This window comes from Cylas formicarius, unplaced genomic scaffold (genome assembly GCF_029955315.1).
Source record: "Cylas formicarius isolate icCylForm1 unplaced genomic scaffold, icCylForm1.1 PGA_scaffold_6__28_contigs__length_40554024, whole genome shotgun sequence".
NCBI classification, from domain to species: domain Eukaryota; kingdom Metazoa; phylum Arthropoda; class Insecta; order Coleoptera; family Brentidae; genus Cylas; species Cylas formicarius.
Window position 1 is genome coordinate 12,011,042 of NW_026844347.1, and position 15,645 is coordinate 12,026,686.

Below are 15,645 nucleotides of genomic sequence, written 5' to 3' on the forward strand. Positions count from 1 at the left end.
TATCATATGCAACGAGGCGACTATATTGACTATATCGAAATTCAGAAAGGGCATTCGACAAGGCTTCATCCTTGCTCCTGCATTATTTAACATTTGCTCCGATAGAATATTTAACTTGGCATTACACATTACACAACAAAAACACAGTTGCTGCTTTTAACTCAACATAACACAGCATTTTTTCAATGATCTTTTTCATATAAAGCTCCTGAATTTTTCAATCGATTTATACCTTAATTACAAAAAAAAGGTTAAAAATATTAATTTGTGCTAATGAGAACGATTTTTTATTATAACGATACGGATTATGTAAGGACTGCCAATGTTTCTTGATTGTTTACATTTATATCCGTGAATATTTGTTTTTTTTGTTTCTTGTGTATAAAAAAGTTAAGTCGAAAAGCGGTCTTTGAATTCGAATTCGTTCCTTAAAGTTAAGTTACATACTTAATTCACTCCCTGTATACCCACGTTTGGCGAACAAACTCGCGTCCCACAATTACATATTAAGTGGATTAGCCATAAATTACAAATCTGATTGATACTCATTTCTGAATTAATTACGTTTTCGACGAATAAGAAGCAAAGAAGCGAGGCCTTGTCCACATGCGAATTGGCATTTCGTAATCACCGTTAGGCTCTAATTGCGCATATAATTAGTTTGTACTCGAAAACGAGTAAATCTAACGCTTTAAATTTAACTGTCATAAAACATTAAAACGTGAATTAGGCTTAAACTCTCGTGAAATACATACGAATTGTGTCGTTTTTCGCTGAACCGATCCGCGCAGTTAAACACGTGATTCAGAGCTTACTAACTATTAATTTGATAAAAATTGTGCGCTCCATTTTTTTGAATTCACCGGCACGGCAAATTTTAAGCGTACACGTTAGTTTACAAAAAAAAACTGTATCGCGAATTACATACTCTATTGTTTTACTTGACATTGTTCAGCTGGCAACAGTTCGAACATTAGCGGCTTTTTATGCAATTTAATGGACGAGACAGCTGGTTATTAAAGAGATTTTCGAAATTAAACGAAACTGATAGAACTCAGTTTATGGTTGTGAACCATCTGGAGTCCCTCAGGGATCAATGCCAAATAATACAGTTTACACGGAAAAAAGAACCTATTAATATTGACTTAAAATTAGACAATATAAAACTTAAAGTTTTGACCTTTTGAACTCATACTGGAAGCACATATAGAAAATCTTGGTTTTTTATTACGTAACGCCAAAAAATCATTCATTCTAATTTATAATAGCATCGTATCTTGGAATACTCATTCACTACATGGAATCCGATATATCGCAAGTATGTCGATCGGAAAGAGTGTTCAAAAAAGGTTTTTAGAAACCTTAATGTTAGATAAATTGACGTCTCTTGAAAGAGGCAGAAGTTGCTCAGTCGTAATTTTTCTTTATAAAATTGTCAACAATCTTATTGTCTTGTACAAGTTATTTATCTTTTAATGCTAGTCAGATCTAACTTCTAACCGCTAACTCTCCGCTTATAAGGTGTGTCGATGAACAATAATTGTTTTTTTGGACAAAGCCTAATTTTGTTTAAAAGAAACGTATACAAAATTCTGTTACATTCTTTTAATTACTCTCTATTAGCTTGGTTAAGTTTATTTTGTATTCCCGACCATATAATCTTATGTTTAATACGGGCTACCCAGCAATTGGGCAGCCTCGTCTGCCTGTTGATTATTGGGCTTATAATCAAATAAATAAATAAATAAATAAATTCCAAAGCAAACACTTGAGGTAATTCACAATTCAATTTAAAAAAGTTAACGTTTTATTATAAAAAAAAAGTGCAATTTCTGCAATTTCCTCAGCATTCACCCATTATTTTTTCGGAAAAAATCCTGTGCAATAATTAACCAATAATAAAGCATACATTATTTTAAAAATTTATTTAAAATGCGCACAATAAATATCCAGTGCCAACAAAGTAACCCTTTATTTACTTTGCCCAAAACTTACAAATTTGCTATTGATTTTCTTTTATAACCCGTTCATACCGATACAATTATCCTGAACAATTCAATAAATAACTAGAATTTTCTAGCTGAACCCAGATAAGATCATTTTAAACTGGTAGTATTATATATAGGATGTCTCAATATAAATGTAGGTCCACCGATGCGCAGTTTTGACGACATTTTTATATTAATTTTTCAAAGAAACTTCTGTTAGCTAAGTTAAGCTCTGAAAAAGCCAACAGGATGATTGGCAAAACGGCAGCAAGTTCGATTTATCAACAACCGATGCAGAAGGAACCCAGAAGATTTGTAAATAGTATTTTGATATTTAAATATTTTTTGTCCGATTCGCTAACGATAAAATTCCAGTGCCGTTCCGACAGGAATCTTAAAGAATATTATTTATTGTCAAAAAATAAACGCCACTGACTTTTTTCAAATTTTTATTGTTTACTTTGAAGTACTTTTTAAATTCTTAGTTTTTGGATCTTATGAAGTAAGGATTTTCACACAAGCTGTTTTTTTTTTAAATATTGAGGATTCCGTACGTTGCAAAAAGCATTTCCGGACACACGTTGCTATGTCCTGTGTATCGTAGTTAGTTGGTTGTAATACCCCCCTACATATAAATACGTCAAAATTAATGGCGGATCCCAAATGAATTTGTGATTTTTTTCGTTGCATAGTGCTTAAAAAATTTAATTTGAATTAAATTAAATCGCACAAAAATTTACTGTTTATAGGGAACTAATGATAGATAGATAAATTCATAGGAATGTAATTTCATTGAAAATGTATGATTTTATTATTTATTTTTGTATCCATCAGTAGGTACTGGTTTTTCATTAAAGTAACTGGATTGACATAACCTCTAGACTCTAGAGTATTGAGAAAAGATTGTATAAAAAGGTAGGAGGTTTCCATATTTATCAGTTCCGTTTTCACGAGGAAACAATACAAACGAGTAATTACGAGCATTACTAACAATGTAAAATGCTAAGTACCATCCTCAACAAAAATGTAACTGTGACAGTAACTGTTTAACTATAATAGGACTTTTGCGAGAAATATATTTCCATATAATTATGGGTCCGTCTAATTTCTAATATTTCTATAGTACTGTTTATTTTAGGATATAATCTCGAATGAAAATGACCAAGGAATAATCAGAGTTACTTTTGGTTAGTTTTGCAGCAGCAGTAGCAATAACTCCTCTATTAAGTAAAAAATCATAAACAGATTTTATAATTTGCGTGGCAACGAGATGCTTTCTCTTAAGCAGTAGCAATGGCGTTGCTTAAATCAATAATAATTATTTTTCAAATATTCATTTTAGTCCGATGCTACTCGTGTGTGTAGTTATTGATCAACGTATTCACATTATAGGTATAAGAATATGAGAACACATATGTCAACCATATTTCTGCATATTTAAACATTTTTAAAATAGCATTGCAACATGCATTTGAAATTTTAGAATTGTGTTGGAGTCCTAAAATATTACAAGTTGATGTAGAAACACACGTAAAATGATTTTAAGTATGTATGAGGAAAGGTTATAGCGAGTGTCTGGTGCAGGTACCCAAATTTTGATAGAAACCGTCTTATGCAGGTCAACTTAATTTCAACAACATAAAAAATGTACTACCAAAAAAAACAGTGACAGGTATACATCTCATCGTTGCATCGCTTTTAGTATTTCATAAAATAATAAAAACAAAATTAAACTTATATATTCTGCAAAACATATCAAACACCTGATATTACATGGTAACGCACTGAAACTAATGTAAGAACATAGATCATTTCTTGAAGTCACTTTTGCTGGTCACATAGACGATCGACTATCGTTTTAGCAAAAACTAACAAACTGAAAGTTTAGCATTTGTCATTTTGATAGTACGTGTGTAACTTTTATCCGTGGCAAATAATTGAACTGAAAAAAAAACAATGTTGTAAATGCTGAATTTGAAAGAGTGTTCTGAATTAATAGTACGTTAAAATGACTAAACCGGAATGCTATACGTCACGGACGGCTCTAAAGTACCGCAAAAGAGCCGCTGGTGCGTCGATCTAGATTTTACAATGCGACAATTACTGGTGGGCAGAAAATAAGTAATGCGATTTGCAGTGTTTATGCGGCACGAAAGTATCACCGTTCAGAGTTCTCGCTTAATCCGTTTGTAAATTGCTGGCTCTGAAAATAAATTTTCAAGTTTCTGCCACAAATTAGGATTTTCAATGCAAAAATAAGTTTAATTTTTTTTTTAATATGGTTAGGGCGGTAAAAGGCTGTGATCTATATTTAAAAAGAAAATCAATGAATGTGGCAGCCTACAACACCTCTGATTATTCTAAAAGCAATTATGTCAAATAATACAATCCTGCGAATCCTGCCAAAAAGGCGTTGGATTGGGTATGAGAGGGGCTACTAATTACTAATTGTATCGTAACAGATGTGATCAACAGTTATTATCAATAGAAGTACACTCGAACCCTCTATTTATAGACCATTGATTTATTAATTTAAATTAAATTCAATCGTTTTTTAGAAAAGTAGAAAATAAAAAAGACCCAATCAAATTTGCAATTTTTCATAAGACTAGCAAGAATTCATCTCTATATTATATTGTAAAATTCAAAATTGTTAATTAATTTAATTAATTTTTCTTTTTGTTAAATAATATTTAGAAATCATTTCACTGAATGCGACTAGAATCTCCATTCATAAATATACTGAGAATTTTACCGTAAGTTACATACATAAAGCAAGTATACAATTTTTTACTTTTTTAAGTCCAGAAATTTAGTTCAACGCATTTCCTGAGATAACAGTTCGAAAATTACTGCATATTTAAACAATATTCAAGTCCATAGTGAAATAGTATACTTACAAGTAAGTATCTTGATTAAAATACTATAAGACCGTTCCGAGTTGCCAAATTCTGATACACGATATAGCTCATCTAGATAACTATCAATTATTTGCATTCTAATAATGTGATAACAGTTTTTTTAGATATCATATACTTTAATTAAACGAATCAGTAAACTTGCACTCCCTATAGCCAATCATTGTAGCGAATTCCTGCTACATACATACTTTCAATCATTTAACATGTGCTTCTACACCAACTTCTAAAATTTTGGGACTCGCACAACTCTAAGAATTTCAAATTCATTGCTACAAACATTCTTACTGCTAGGTACAGTGTTTTATTAAGGAAAAAGCACCCCTATGACAAGTAAATTATAAGAACTGTTTATAATTCTTTACGATTTGGCTTCTGTGAAAAGAATAGTGTCGAATTCCATTAAAACAAAAAGAAAGCGCAAATTTGGGTTTGAGTTAAAATTCCAACAAATGTTTTGAAGAAGGCGACAAGGATTTGGGAAGTTTAGGACATGCAAAGAACGTGAACGAAGTCTGAAGGAACGAACGGCTTATTGATGAAACTTAAATGCTTAAAAATAACAATAACTTCAGAGAAAGAAAATTTTTAAACAGAAAACCGCGGACAGATCAAGTCGATGACAGTGAAAAGTTAGATATCTCATTTTTAATTCTTCTTAAATATCTTAATTTTCATTTATTTCAAAAAATTTAAGGTTTCAACCGTTTTACAATTAACAAAATCCCTGCTGATTATCAGAAGTGTATTGAAAATAATAGAGGACATATTAATATTATTTTTGTTTTGTTTATGAGTTATGATTTATTCAGACATATCGTTTTAGGAATTCTTTCTCTGAATTTGTTATTTATATATCTAAAATTGCTTTTTCTAAACGGAACAAGTTCGCTAAAGAATTCTCTGTATTCTCTTCTTGGTAGAAAGTTGTTGTTATTGCTTTATATAAAATTAACGAATAATTTAAAAATTTAGATTTTCATTATAATTAAACATTAAAAACATTTCAAAATAAGTTAACATCTTGAAAATAAGATCTTTTTGTCTGCGAAATAATATATACCGTGTCCCACGCATTTAAAACTGCTTGATAGGACAAAATCAATAAAGCTATAACACTTTTTTTTATCTCTTCAAATAAAAAAGTTAAGAGGCGAATTATGAGGAAACTTCCAGTACAATGGAGTTATCGCGGCCGTCAATTACAAATACATAATACAAAATTTCAAATTCAAAACTACCTGTCTTCAAATGATGTATTTGCTTCAATAGAAGCAATTTTTCTGTTCTATTGAAATACTGCGTTGCCAATTCTTCACAGCATCTGTCTGACTATACACTCCGTTAGCGGAAGGGTCGTTAATGGTTCGAACGAGATATTGAATAGAATAGAAAAAAAACAAGCAAAGAAAAATGACGGAAGGCGAAAATTGAGAAGCTTGAAACAAGAAGGAAAAAATAAGATGGTGGTGCGTGCCTAAACCTATTTTAACATAATTTATGTTTTAAAAATATTCTCTATATGTTTACGTTTTAGTTTTACGCTGCCGCTGAATAATATTCGCTACACACTAACAAAAATAAAACCAAGTTCATGGTAATAAGTAAACAGGACATCGGAAACTATCAACTGTTTATCAGAGACAGAGTCTAGTAGTTAAGAGTGTCCAAATTCATTTATTTGAGGATGCTAGACAATGAGCAATGGGACCACTCTCAACAGAATAAATGCAGCCACAAAAGGGAAGTTATAGTAGTGACATTGAGAGAGTCAACCCTAAAAAGACAAAGCATTTAAAATGTGGCTTTAAAAGACAATTCTGAGGATCTCGTGGGTGTACAGGGTGGCTAATGAATCAGTACTGGAAAGAATTATCAAAGGGAAGTGGTAGCAGTGACATTGACAGAGTCGACCCAAAAAAGACTTGAAGCATTTAAAATCTGACTATACAGGAAAAGAATGATCAAAAGGAACTGGTAGTAGTGACATTGACGGAGTCAGCCCAAAAAAAACTTTAAACTGTATATCGGAAAATTCTGAGGGCCTCGTGGGTGGACAGGGTGCCTAATGAATCAGTACTGGAAATCATGAGCAACGGAAAGTAGTAGTAGTCGCATTGATAGGGTCAACCGAAAAACGACTTCAAGCATTTAAAATATGGAGAATTCTGAACATCTCGCGGGTGGAGTAATGAATCAGTACTGGAACGAATGAGCAAACAATGCCAAACGAAAACAAACACTTAAAGATATTTAGAACAAGATATATTTACGTTGAGATTTGCATTTTCCATCTGTAAAATAACTGGATAGGAATGAGAAAAATGCGTACGAAATCGCATCGCGCAACTAACCAAAACAAAAACAAAACCCAGACGTCGAAGGTTATTTCGATGCTTACTTCGAGTGGCCCGACGAATCAGCAACCCGCAACGTTTCTGAGAACGAGTAAAACTAGGAAACAATCACCGTTTTATGATTGCCGACGCGTGCGTGTGCGTGATTTGCCAAATTAGATTAATACCAACCACGTCGCTTTGTCGCTGCTGTTCCCTTTTCGTTCTTTTTAAACGTTCGAAACAAAGAAACTAGCCGAACAATAAAACACCGAAATTACATAGAAAAGCGGCTAGACGGGCACGGACCTTGTTCCTTTTGTTCAACGGGTGTAACAAATGCGCTAATTGTAACTTATATGCGTCATTTCGCAACATATTCATGAATTTGTGTTCCGCTAAAGGTAAATCGGCTGTACCTATGTGTATGGGTTGGCCAGCTTATTTTCCTTAAATAATTGCCTGATGGTAATTTAGATTGGTCGAGAGGAGGCGTTTTTTAATAAAGAATTTTATTCTTTGGCGGGGAAATTAAAAGAACGCGGCAAAAGCAACGCAGGAAGCGCTTGACAGATGAATCGGTATAGGCGATGTTTACTCGCTTGCCCTCCATTAACCGAAATGAAGTTCTGTCACAGACGTATTTTAGTGGTGTAGAGATAAGCAGGTTTTCAGTTCTACGTTTGGAATAAACTTAAACTAAAACAATTTATTGTGCACCAATACGAAAGCGAAAATGCCCCAAAACCAAAAATTAACCAAAAGTAATAACAATAATAATAGTAAGAAAGGGTCTTTATTTCTGCATAATTCAAAGGAAAGATTACAGTTAAGTCACTGAAGAAAGGGCGGTATTCAACTATGTTGTTTTAATACAAACCCAACAGTGTTAAACATTATTAGGAAAAGAAAAAATCCTACAAGTTGTAAATGTTAAAATAGTCGTCGTGACATTAATTGAGTCGACCCAAAAAAGACTTGAAGCATTTAAAATGTGGCTATACAAGAGAATTCTGAGGATCTCGTGGGTGTACAGGGTGACAGACAGAGCCAACCCAAAAAAGACTTGAAGCATTTAAAATGTGGATATACAGGGTTTCGTATGTGGACAGGGTTTATAATGAATCAGTACCGGAAAGAATGAGCAAAGTAGTCGTAGTAACCTTAACAGAGTCAAACCAAAGAAGACTTGAAGCCTTAGAATGGAGAATTCCGAAGATTTCGTGTGTGGTCAGGATGTTTAATGAATCAGTACTGGAAGGAATGAGCAAATTAGTCGTAGTAACATTGACAGAGTCAAACCAAAAAAGACTTGAAGCTTTTAAAATTACCAGCTATAAACGTTACCTAAATAATAATTTTAATACAACAAAAAAACTATTACTTCTTCCACTAACAAAACAAAATCAAATAAAATATTGAGGAGAAATGCAATTTAAAGAGAAAGAATATCAAGTGTAAAAACTTCTATAGTGTGTTATATTCGGTGTTGACTTTTTTTTTAATTAATGAAGAAACATAGATGTCAAATCGTAAGTTGGTATCTATAAATAAACCAAGGTTTTTGCAGCATTCTGTATAGTTCAGAGAAACGTTATATTTGGTAGGAGGTCATTAGCTACATTACGTAGTCTTCTTTGCCGAAATAATAAGCTGAGTTTTCTATTCATTAATGAAGAGCTTGTGATTCTGTGAGACGCGACTCAGAGCTTCTAGATCTCGATTGGTTTTATTAAGAGTTGCTGCAGCCTCCAGGTATTTGAAGGACAAGAAGAATCGAGTATCATCCGCATATTGATGAGCAATATTTAATTAGTTTTTTATCTCGCGACCCACTTTAATTTTATTTTTCTTATGACCGCCATATTGGATTTTTTAAGTGCACAAAGATTTAATTATTTTATGAGTAGGCCATGCAGGCCAACATTAGCATTAATCAATAACACCTAAAAAACAGTATAAACGCATTGAATTTTCAATAGAATGTGAATGTAACGAACGAGTTCTCAACAAGTGAGATGTTTTGACCAAATCATCTACTGCGTGTTTTTTTTAAAAAGGAAATGTCAGCACTTAAAACACACTATACAACATTTACAAGTGTAATGTAAAATTTAAACATGTTCGTCGACATTTTTGGCAATTGCTGACTCTTTGTCTTAGGGTTTCTATAGATTTGGTGGTGTGAAACCATTGGTAATTTACATCACATTTTTTAATTGAATCTGATTTCAACAAGATGGAGGACTGGCTTCCAAAGCAGGCCTACGAATTTGATCCTCCGAGATTACAGGAACCTTAAGACAATGAGTCACAAAGTGCCAAAAACGTGTTGAGACAGATCTGCAAATTAATACTTGTAAAATGGTTCTGTCGCGATTTTCTTTTTAATTTGTGTCGAACTTGCAGGTTTTTCAAATATTAATTAAATTAAATTAAAAAACACTCAGCAGGTAATTTTGTCCAAAACTTGAAGAGAAGTCGTTCTTCACTTTCATGTTCTATGGAAAATTCAATGCGTTTATAGGGTTTTTTCTGTGTTACTTATTAATGTTATATCATGGTGTACTTATAAAATAATTAAGACTTAACTATACGACGTATGACAAAATCGTTTGTGAAACACCAGTGAACTGGAAATTTTACGCTTTTTTTAAAAATCGAAAAATGAAATGTGGTTGGCGACATTCTAACTTACTAGTCTTAAAAAAGTGCCTAATGTCACATTGTAACAGCTGTTATTCGAACTGCATTGGATTTACTCTCGAAAATATATTTTTCAACTCCCGTCTGTAAAATACCTAATTACACACGGATCTAGCGTGCGGGAAGCGTCACTTTACCACGTCAGTTTCGCTTCCCACGAATCCGAGCCACTTCGGACATTTCCGGGATTTTACCGCACGGATTTAGGAGCAGTCGGATGTTTTCGGAGATATTTCCCACGCCTTCAATTTTGACGTTTGTCGTGTCAGTGAATGAATTCGTGTTGTTTTGCGAAAATGTACCCAAAAACTAACGGTAATAGAAAAAGTATAGTATGCAACACGTTCGGTAAACTTTTTAAGTCACTCGTTTATTAAACTCTCGCTCCGCTGCGTTCCGCTCGTGTCAAATAAACTCGTGAGTCAAATGCCTTTTACCGCACTTGTTGCATAATATACTATTCCCAAACTATTTGATCGTATATCTGAATCCGGTGATCAAAAGTTTCCTCTAAAACTTCCCCAATTTAGCCGTTGCTCCAGGTACAGCAGAAACGGAGATCCCTGTGTAGAAAAGCGAAAGAATTTTTGAGCAAAATGATTTTTGTTGTGTGTGAATGTGTTATTTACGGAATCAAAAGCTGTGAAGAAGCCAACAGGATGATTAGCAAAATATCAGCAAGTTCAATTGAACAACAACCGAAGTAGGAGCAATCCAGAAGCTTTGTAAATAGTATAAACTTTAATTTTTTTGTTTTGCAGTTTTGTTTTAGTTTTTAAGTGATGCCTGTACAACTATTAGCAATATTGATATTTCCTTTTTAGTATTGTACCTGTTTAAATTGTTTTTCTAAGTTGCACAGTTCTTTTTCTTTATTTAAATGTCGGATTTAAAAAATTATTTCCACATTACATTTTGTATTAACGTGTAAAGTTATTATTAGTGAAATGACTATACTTAATTCGTCTTTGTAGACTTTTCACGTTCAGGTAATATTTATTTTGTTCGTAAAAATTTGTATACGTCAAAAAATGCAAAGTTTAGGTATAGGCAATGCTTAATAAAATTGAAAGGGCACTTTTGTCCAAACCTCTTAACATTCTCTTTAATAAATGTCTAGGTCAAGGGATGTTTCCAAAAAGCGGGAAAGTGGTCAGTTTGCCAAGGTTTTTGAGGCTGCAATTTATTCCCAGTTTTTTTTTCGGGCAAAGAATGACATAGATCCAAGTCAACATGGTTTTCACAAAAACCGTTCAGCTCATAGAAACTTGGTACCGTTCATCCATGACATCAATTTTTCCATGCATAATGCACATGCACAGCTGTCGGAAACGGCATCCAAAGTATAGGGTACTAAACACAGGTCCATAAATCCAAAACATTCAGTACAGATCGTAAGAACTTAGATTGAATGAGTATAAAAGGGAGTGTATGTTAATACCATAATATAAATGATGTATATTAATATAAGTTTGATTTCCCGCATATTCATGAAGCGCGCTGTTTATTTGCAAATAATTTTAAATTGTTTCCCTTAGTCTCATCTATAACTTTTGTATTTAACATTTTTCTCTAAAACAAATAATAAACGAGATATATTACTTTGACACACTATGTGGACACTCTTCAATTTTTTTTCCAACCAACGCCAACGCCGAGAGCGACATCTCATCGGTGCATTTTCCAACCTCGCTCCTTCATCGCTTTATAATTTTAATCAATTTAAAAAATAGATTGCGCTTACCAAAACCCCGTGCGCAGCGTGTTCACTATCCAGTTTGCCGTCGGCGCAGAAGTAACACTTGCTCTGCGGCGTCCAGTCCTTCGTTAATCGATACTCCTCTTCGTCCTCTTCCTCGACTTTGAAACACGTGCGTTCGTTTTCTTTCGTGGAGTCGGTCGGCGTGCCGGCGCCGCCACTTGCGTCGTCGTCTCGTTGCGCAACCCTCGACGACGCTGTTTCTAACACCACGTCCTCGGCCTGGGTCGCAGCTGCTTCTTCTTCGTGGTCCGCCCCCGCAGCTGAAGCCGCACTCACAACGTTCTGCTTGAGGCTTCAAAAAAAGAACCGATCAAAATGCCTGTTGAGTCTAATATTTTCATTGCGTTCCCGATTAAATGTTCCATATTCATCGCATTTATCAAAAATTGCCCGAAATACCTTAAAATGTTGTAAGTAATGGAAATTCCTTACCCTTTTACAAGGTGTCCTTTGATCGATGGTTAGTCTAGTTAGTTTAGCTGTTGAGTTTGTTGATACGGGATGGGTTATCCCAAATAGCTATAAGATAATATAATGGCTCTACTACGGCCAAAATTGATGCACAGCAGGTGGAGAAGGCATGGATTTTTGCGCATGCGTAACCCCCAGCAGACTGACCTGCTACATCGCCGTAAAACTGCATTATTTTTATAAAAACGCAACACAATTGGCAACGCCGATCTAAGTAGTTACTATTGCCGCAGAAAAGTCTGTTCCCTGTGCCATTGTTGTTTTCATTTTTGGTGTCAATACTCAGTACTGAGTACTCGCAAACTTGTACAATTTGTGCTTTCACAAAATTACAACAAATGTGGCAAATACGAGGATCTAATAGGATCTTAGAGAAAAAGTGAGCCTATATATTTGACATTTAACAAACTGGAAAATAGACTTGAACAAATATTTACGTGTGAATTTACTAAACAAAATCCCCTACATTTTTAGGTACACTTAAATCGCTACGAAGGATGTTTGATTAATATGTTTTAGTGTACAAGAATTACAGAGCAATTACAAGCTACAAGTTAAATTTTTACTAGAACAAGCCTAAGAAATATCCCTTGTCAAATACTGCCTATAAGAGGCGCCTCTAGAACACTTAGATGTTTCATGTGCGATATCTAGCTTCTTAAAGTTATTTCAATGGAAGTTAAACCTATGAGTATATCAAAACTAACCTAACAAAAAAATAGTTTACGTAAAAAAATACATATCGAACTGCACCGCATCTACAGATTATAGAATTACACTGATGCCGACGTGGGTGCTGCAATTCTGCACTGCTTTTTCAGACCCTAACTCTTTTTTTGCTGGAAAATTTAATAGGATCTTAAATCATTTTCGAGAAACAAACCAAACTTGAGAACGGAGGGCAATCGAGAACAGTTAGGGAAATCACACTTCCCCTATTACTAGGCGTCCTGTGTTCAAAGGATGTATCCCGCGTCTTCCAGTATGTACAGGGTGGCCAATTATAAATTTCCAAATGAATAACTTTTTTTATCTATCAAATTCTGACAGGTCGATATTAAAAAAAAATGAATACCTTATGTGTTAATCGATTGTATTTGTGGTACTGATTTCAAAAATATATGAGTTGTTAGGGTTATTTTTGAAAGATTTTGAAATACCGCGCATTTTATCTAATATTGTATAAATGGAAGTCAATAACTATTGTTTAAAAAATCAAATTAGCCATGATAGCTGTTGTCATAGAAACTGCAGTAGTTAACTGTCATTATATACTAAAATGGTATTTTTTCGGTGTATTCGTGTTGTTTTGCAAAAATGTACCCAAAAACTAGCGTTCGTAGAAAAAATATAGTTTGTAACACATTGGGTAAATTCTTTAAGTCACTCATTTATTAAACACTCGCTCCGCTATATAACTGCCGAATAAACCCTTGACTTAAATGCTGTTCACCACACTTGTTGCATAATATACTATTTTAAAATAAAATGTCATGGCCAAAGAAGAAAAACGATTTTTTTCAAAACGTCAATATATCATGATATTAAAAACAACCATAGTTATCCAAAAATAAACAGGGTAGTTAAATATATATAATCTTGGTTTATTTCTCGACAATAATTAAAGAGGGGAACTTCCAGGTATTTAGAACGTTTTAGGGTATTTCGGGCAATTTCAGAGAAACGACTGGAATTTTGGGGCATTTGTAGTATTCAATCGGGAGCATAATGAAAATATGTGACTGAGACACAATGCGTTAAAAAACGTAAGAAGAAAATATATTTTTTTAAACAAAAATGACAAGTCTGCTGTAGCCCAAGAAAAAAGAATTTGCGAAGTTGGAACGAAAAACTATTTACTCTCTTGTCATAAAATTCAGATCTCAAATATAACGACAAATAAAACGCTATTCCAGTGGATTTTTTTTTCAGATTGGGTATAGATGATAGCCCATTACTACTAGCTAACTCAAAGGCAAAACTTCTTTGTATGGATGTACTGCATGGAATTAAATTATACACAGCACCCAACTTATAGAAGGAATTTTGTGTTTTAATTGCAGAATTAAATTTTGAATCACACGATGCAACAACGAGGTTTTTAGACCTTCGAATATGATGCAATTGATTGATAAATTTTGAAAGCCCTCTAAGAGATAAATAATTTGACTTTTAGTTTAAAATTCAGTGGAAACTCTATGGGTATTAAGTATAAACAACCCCCAAGGAATTTACCAAGAAATTTTATCACAAATCTAAAAATGAAATAATATTTCGAATGTTTTGCTTAAAATGCGGAATTCAAGGGTTGTGAGATACTTATGAGATCCTCCGTATAATGGCAACTATCTTAATCATACGCAGCACATTTAAACAAACAACTTTCGTTTTTAGAATTTTTTAATAAAATAAAAGGATGTAACAAGGGATATAAAAGAATCGCGCAATAATCAGCTTCCCTGTATATGTCTCATGAGTTATATTATGCAATGTAATACGGCATATACAAAATTTTTGATTTGATCTCGCTTGATTAAAAATTTTTGCAAAATATGCAATACTGAGCTGAATCAAAGAACATCAAATAATAAGAATTATAAAATTATTAGTTACTTTTGGAGTTGCGGTACAACGATGAAACTGGTGTTTACATTTTTAGTTCATACATTTGCAATACAACCTAGTTCCTTTAAAAATTATGTTTGATTTTTTTCTCCATTTTCTTTTGTTATATTTATTTAATATGAGGACAATCCTAACGGTTAAGTGCAATCGCTACAACTTTTATGTTTCCAATTTTTCCAATTTATGATATATCTTCGTACTATTTGTGTAATAATTTTTTATTCGTATAGCCTTTGAAAAAAATATGTAATAATGTGTTTATCTTTTTTGTGCGTTACATCGGTTACTATTTAAAGATATCCTTTCGCCACAACTGTTATAAGATAACTGTTATATAATTGACATACAATTAGTATAGCTATAACTGCTGTCTTTGGAATTTTTCCAAACTAGAACAATTATTTTTTCGACAACTCCAAACTTTTTCAGAAAATGTTTAAAAGGAATCTTAAAAATGCCTAGAGCAATTCGAATGACTACGATCTATAGCTTTTTTTTCTCCAAAGCAGCGTGTCCGTATCTCTGCTCAGGTGGTTTTTCAAATCCCATATCTCTCAGTAAAAGAAAGACCCTTAGGGTTGCAGCTTAGTCCTGTATAGGGAATGGACACTGTAGTGAGGGTACCAAGATTATTTCGGATGCTAAATATTGCGTAATACACATACTAAGTAACATTAAACACTGTTGTTGACTGAAATTTATCGAATAAGAAGTAGATCCAACCAAAACCTAAAATTATATTTACTATATTTACCGGTAAAATTTGGTATGTGTATACCAAACTCTTGGGCAGCAACTTCGCATTGGCCAAGTTAAACATTAATCTCATATGTTCAGAA

General features: G+C 33.3%; 1 protein-coding gene across 4 annotated transcripts in view; it reads right to left on the reverse strand.

Annotated features, from left to right (window-relative positions):
- LOC132704013 (mushroom body large-type Kenyon cell-specific protein 1) overlaps positions 1-15,645 on the reverse strand; it is a 225,109-nt gene that overhangs the window by 75,427 nt on the left and 134,037 nt on the right. For all 4 annotated transcript variants that reach the window (XM_060673615.1, XM_060673616.1, XM_060673617.1 and 1 more), the window contains exon 4: positions 11,693-12,002. In XM_060673615.1, coding sequence (XP_060529598.1) covers positions 11,693-12,002 — 310 coding nt within the window. The remainder of the gene's footprint in view (positions 1-11,692; positions 12,003-15,645) is intronic.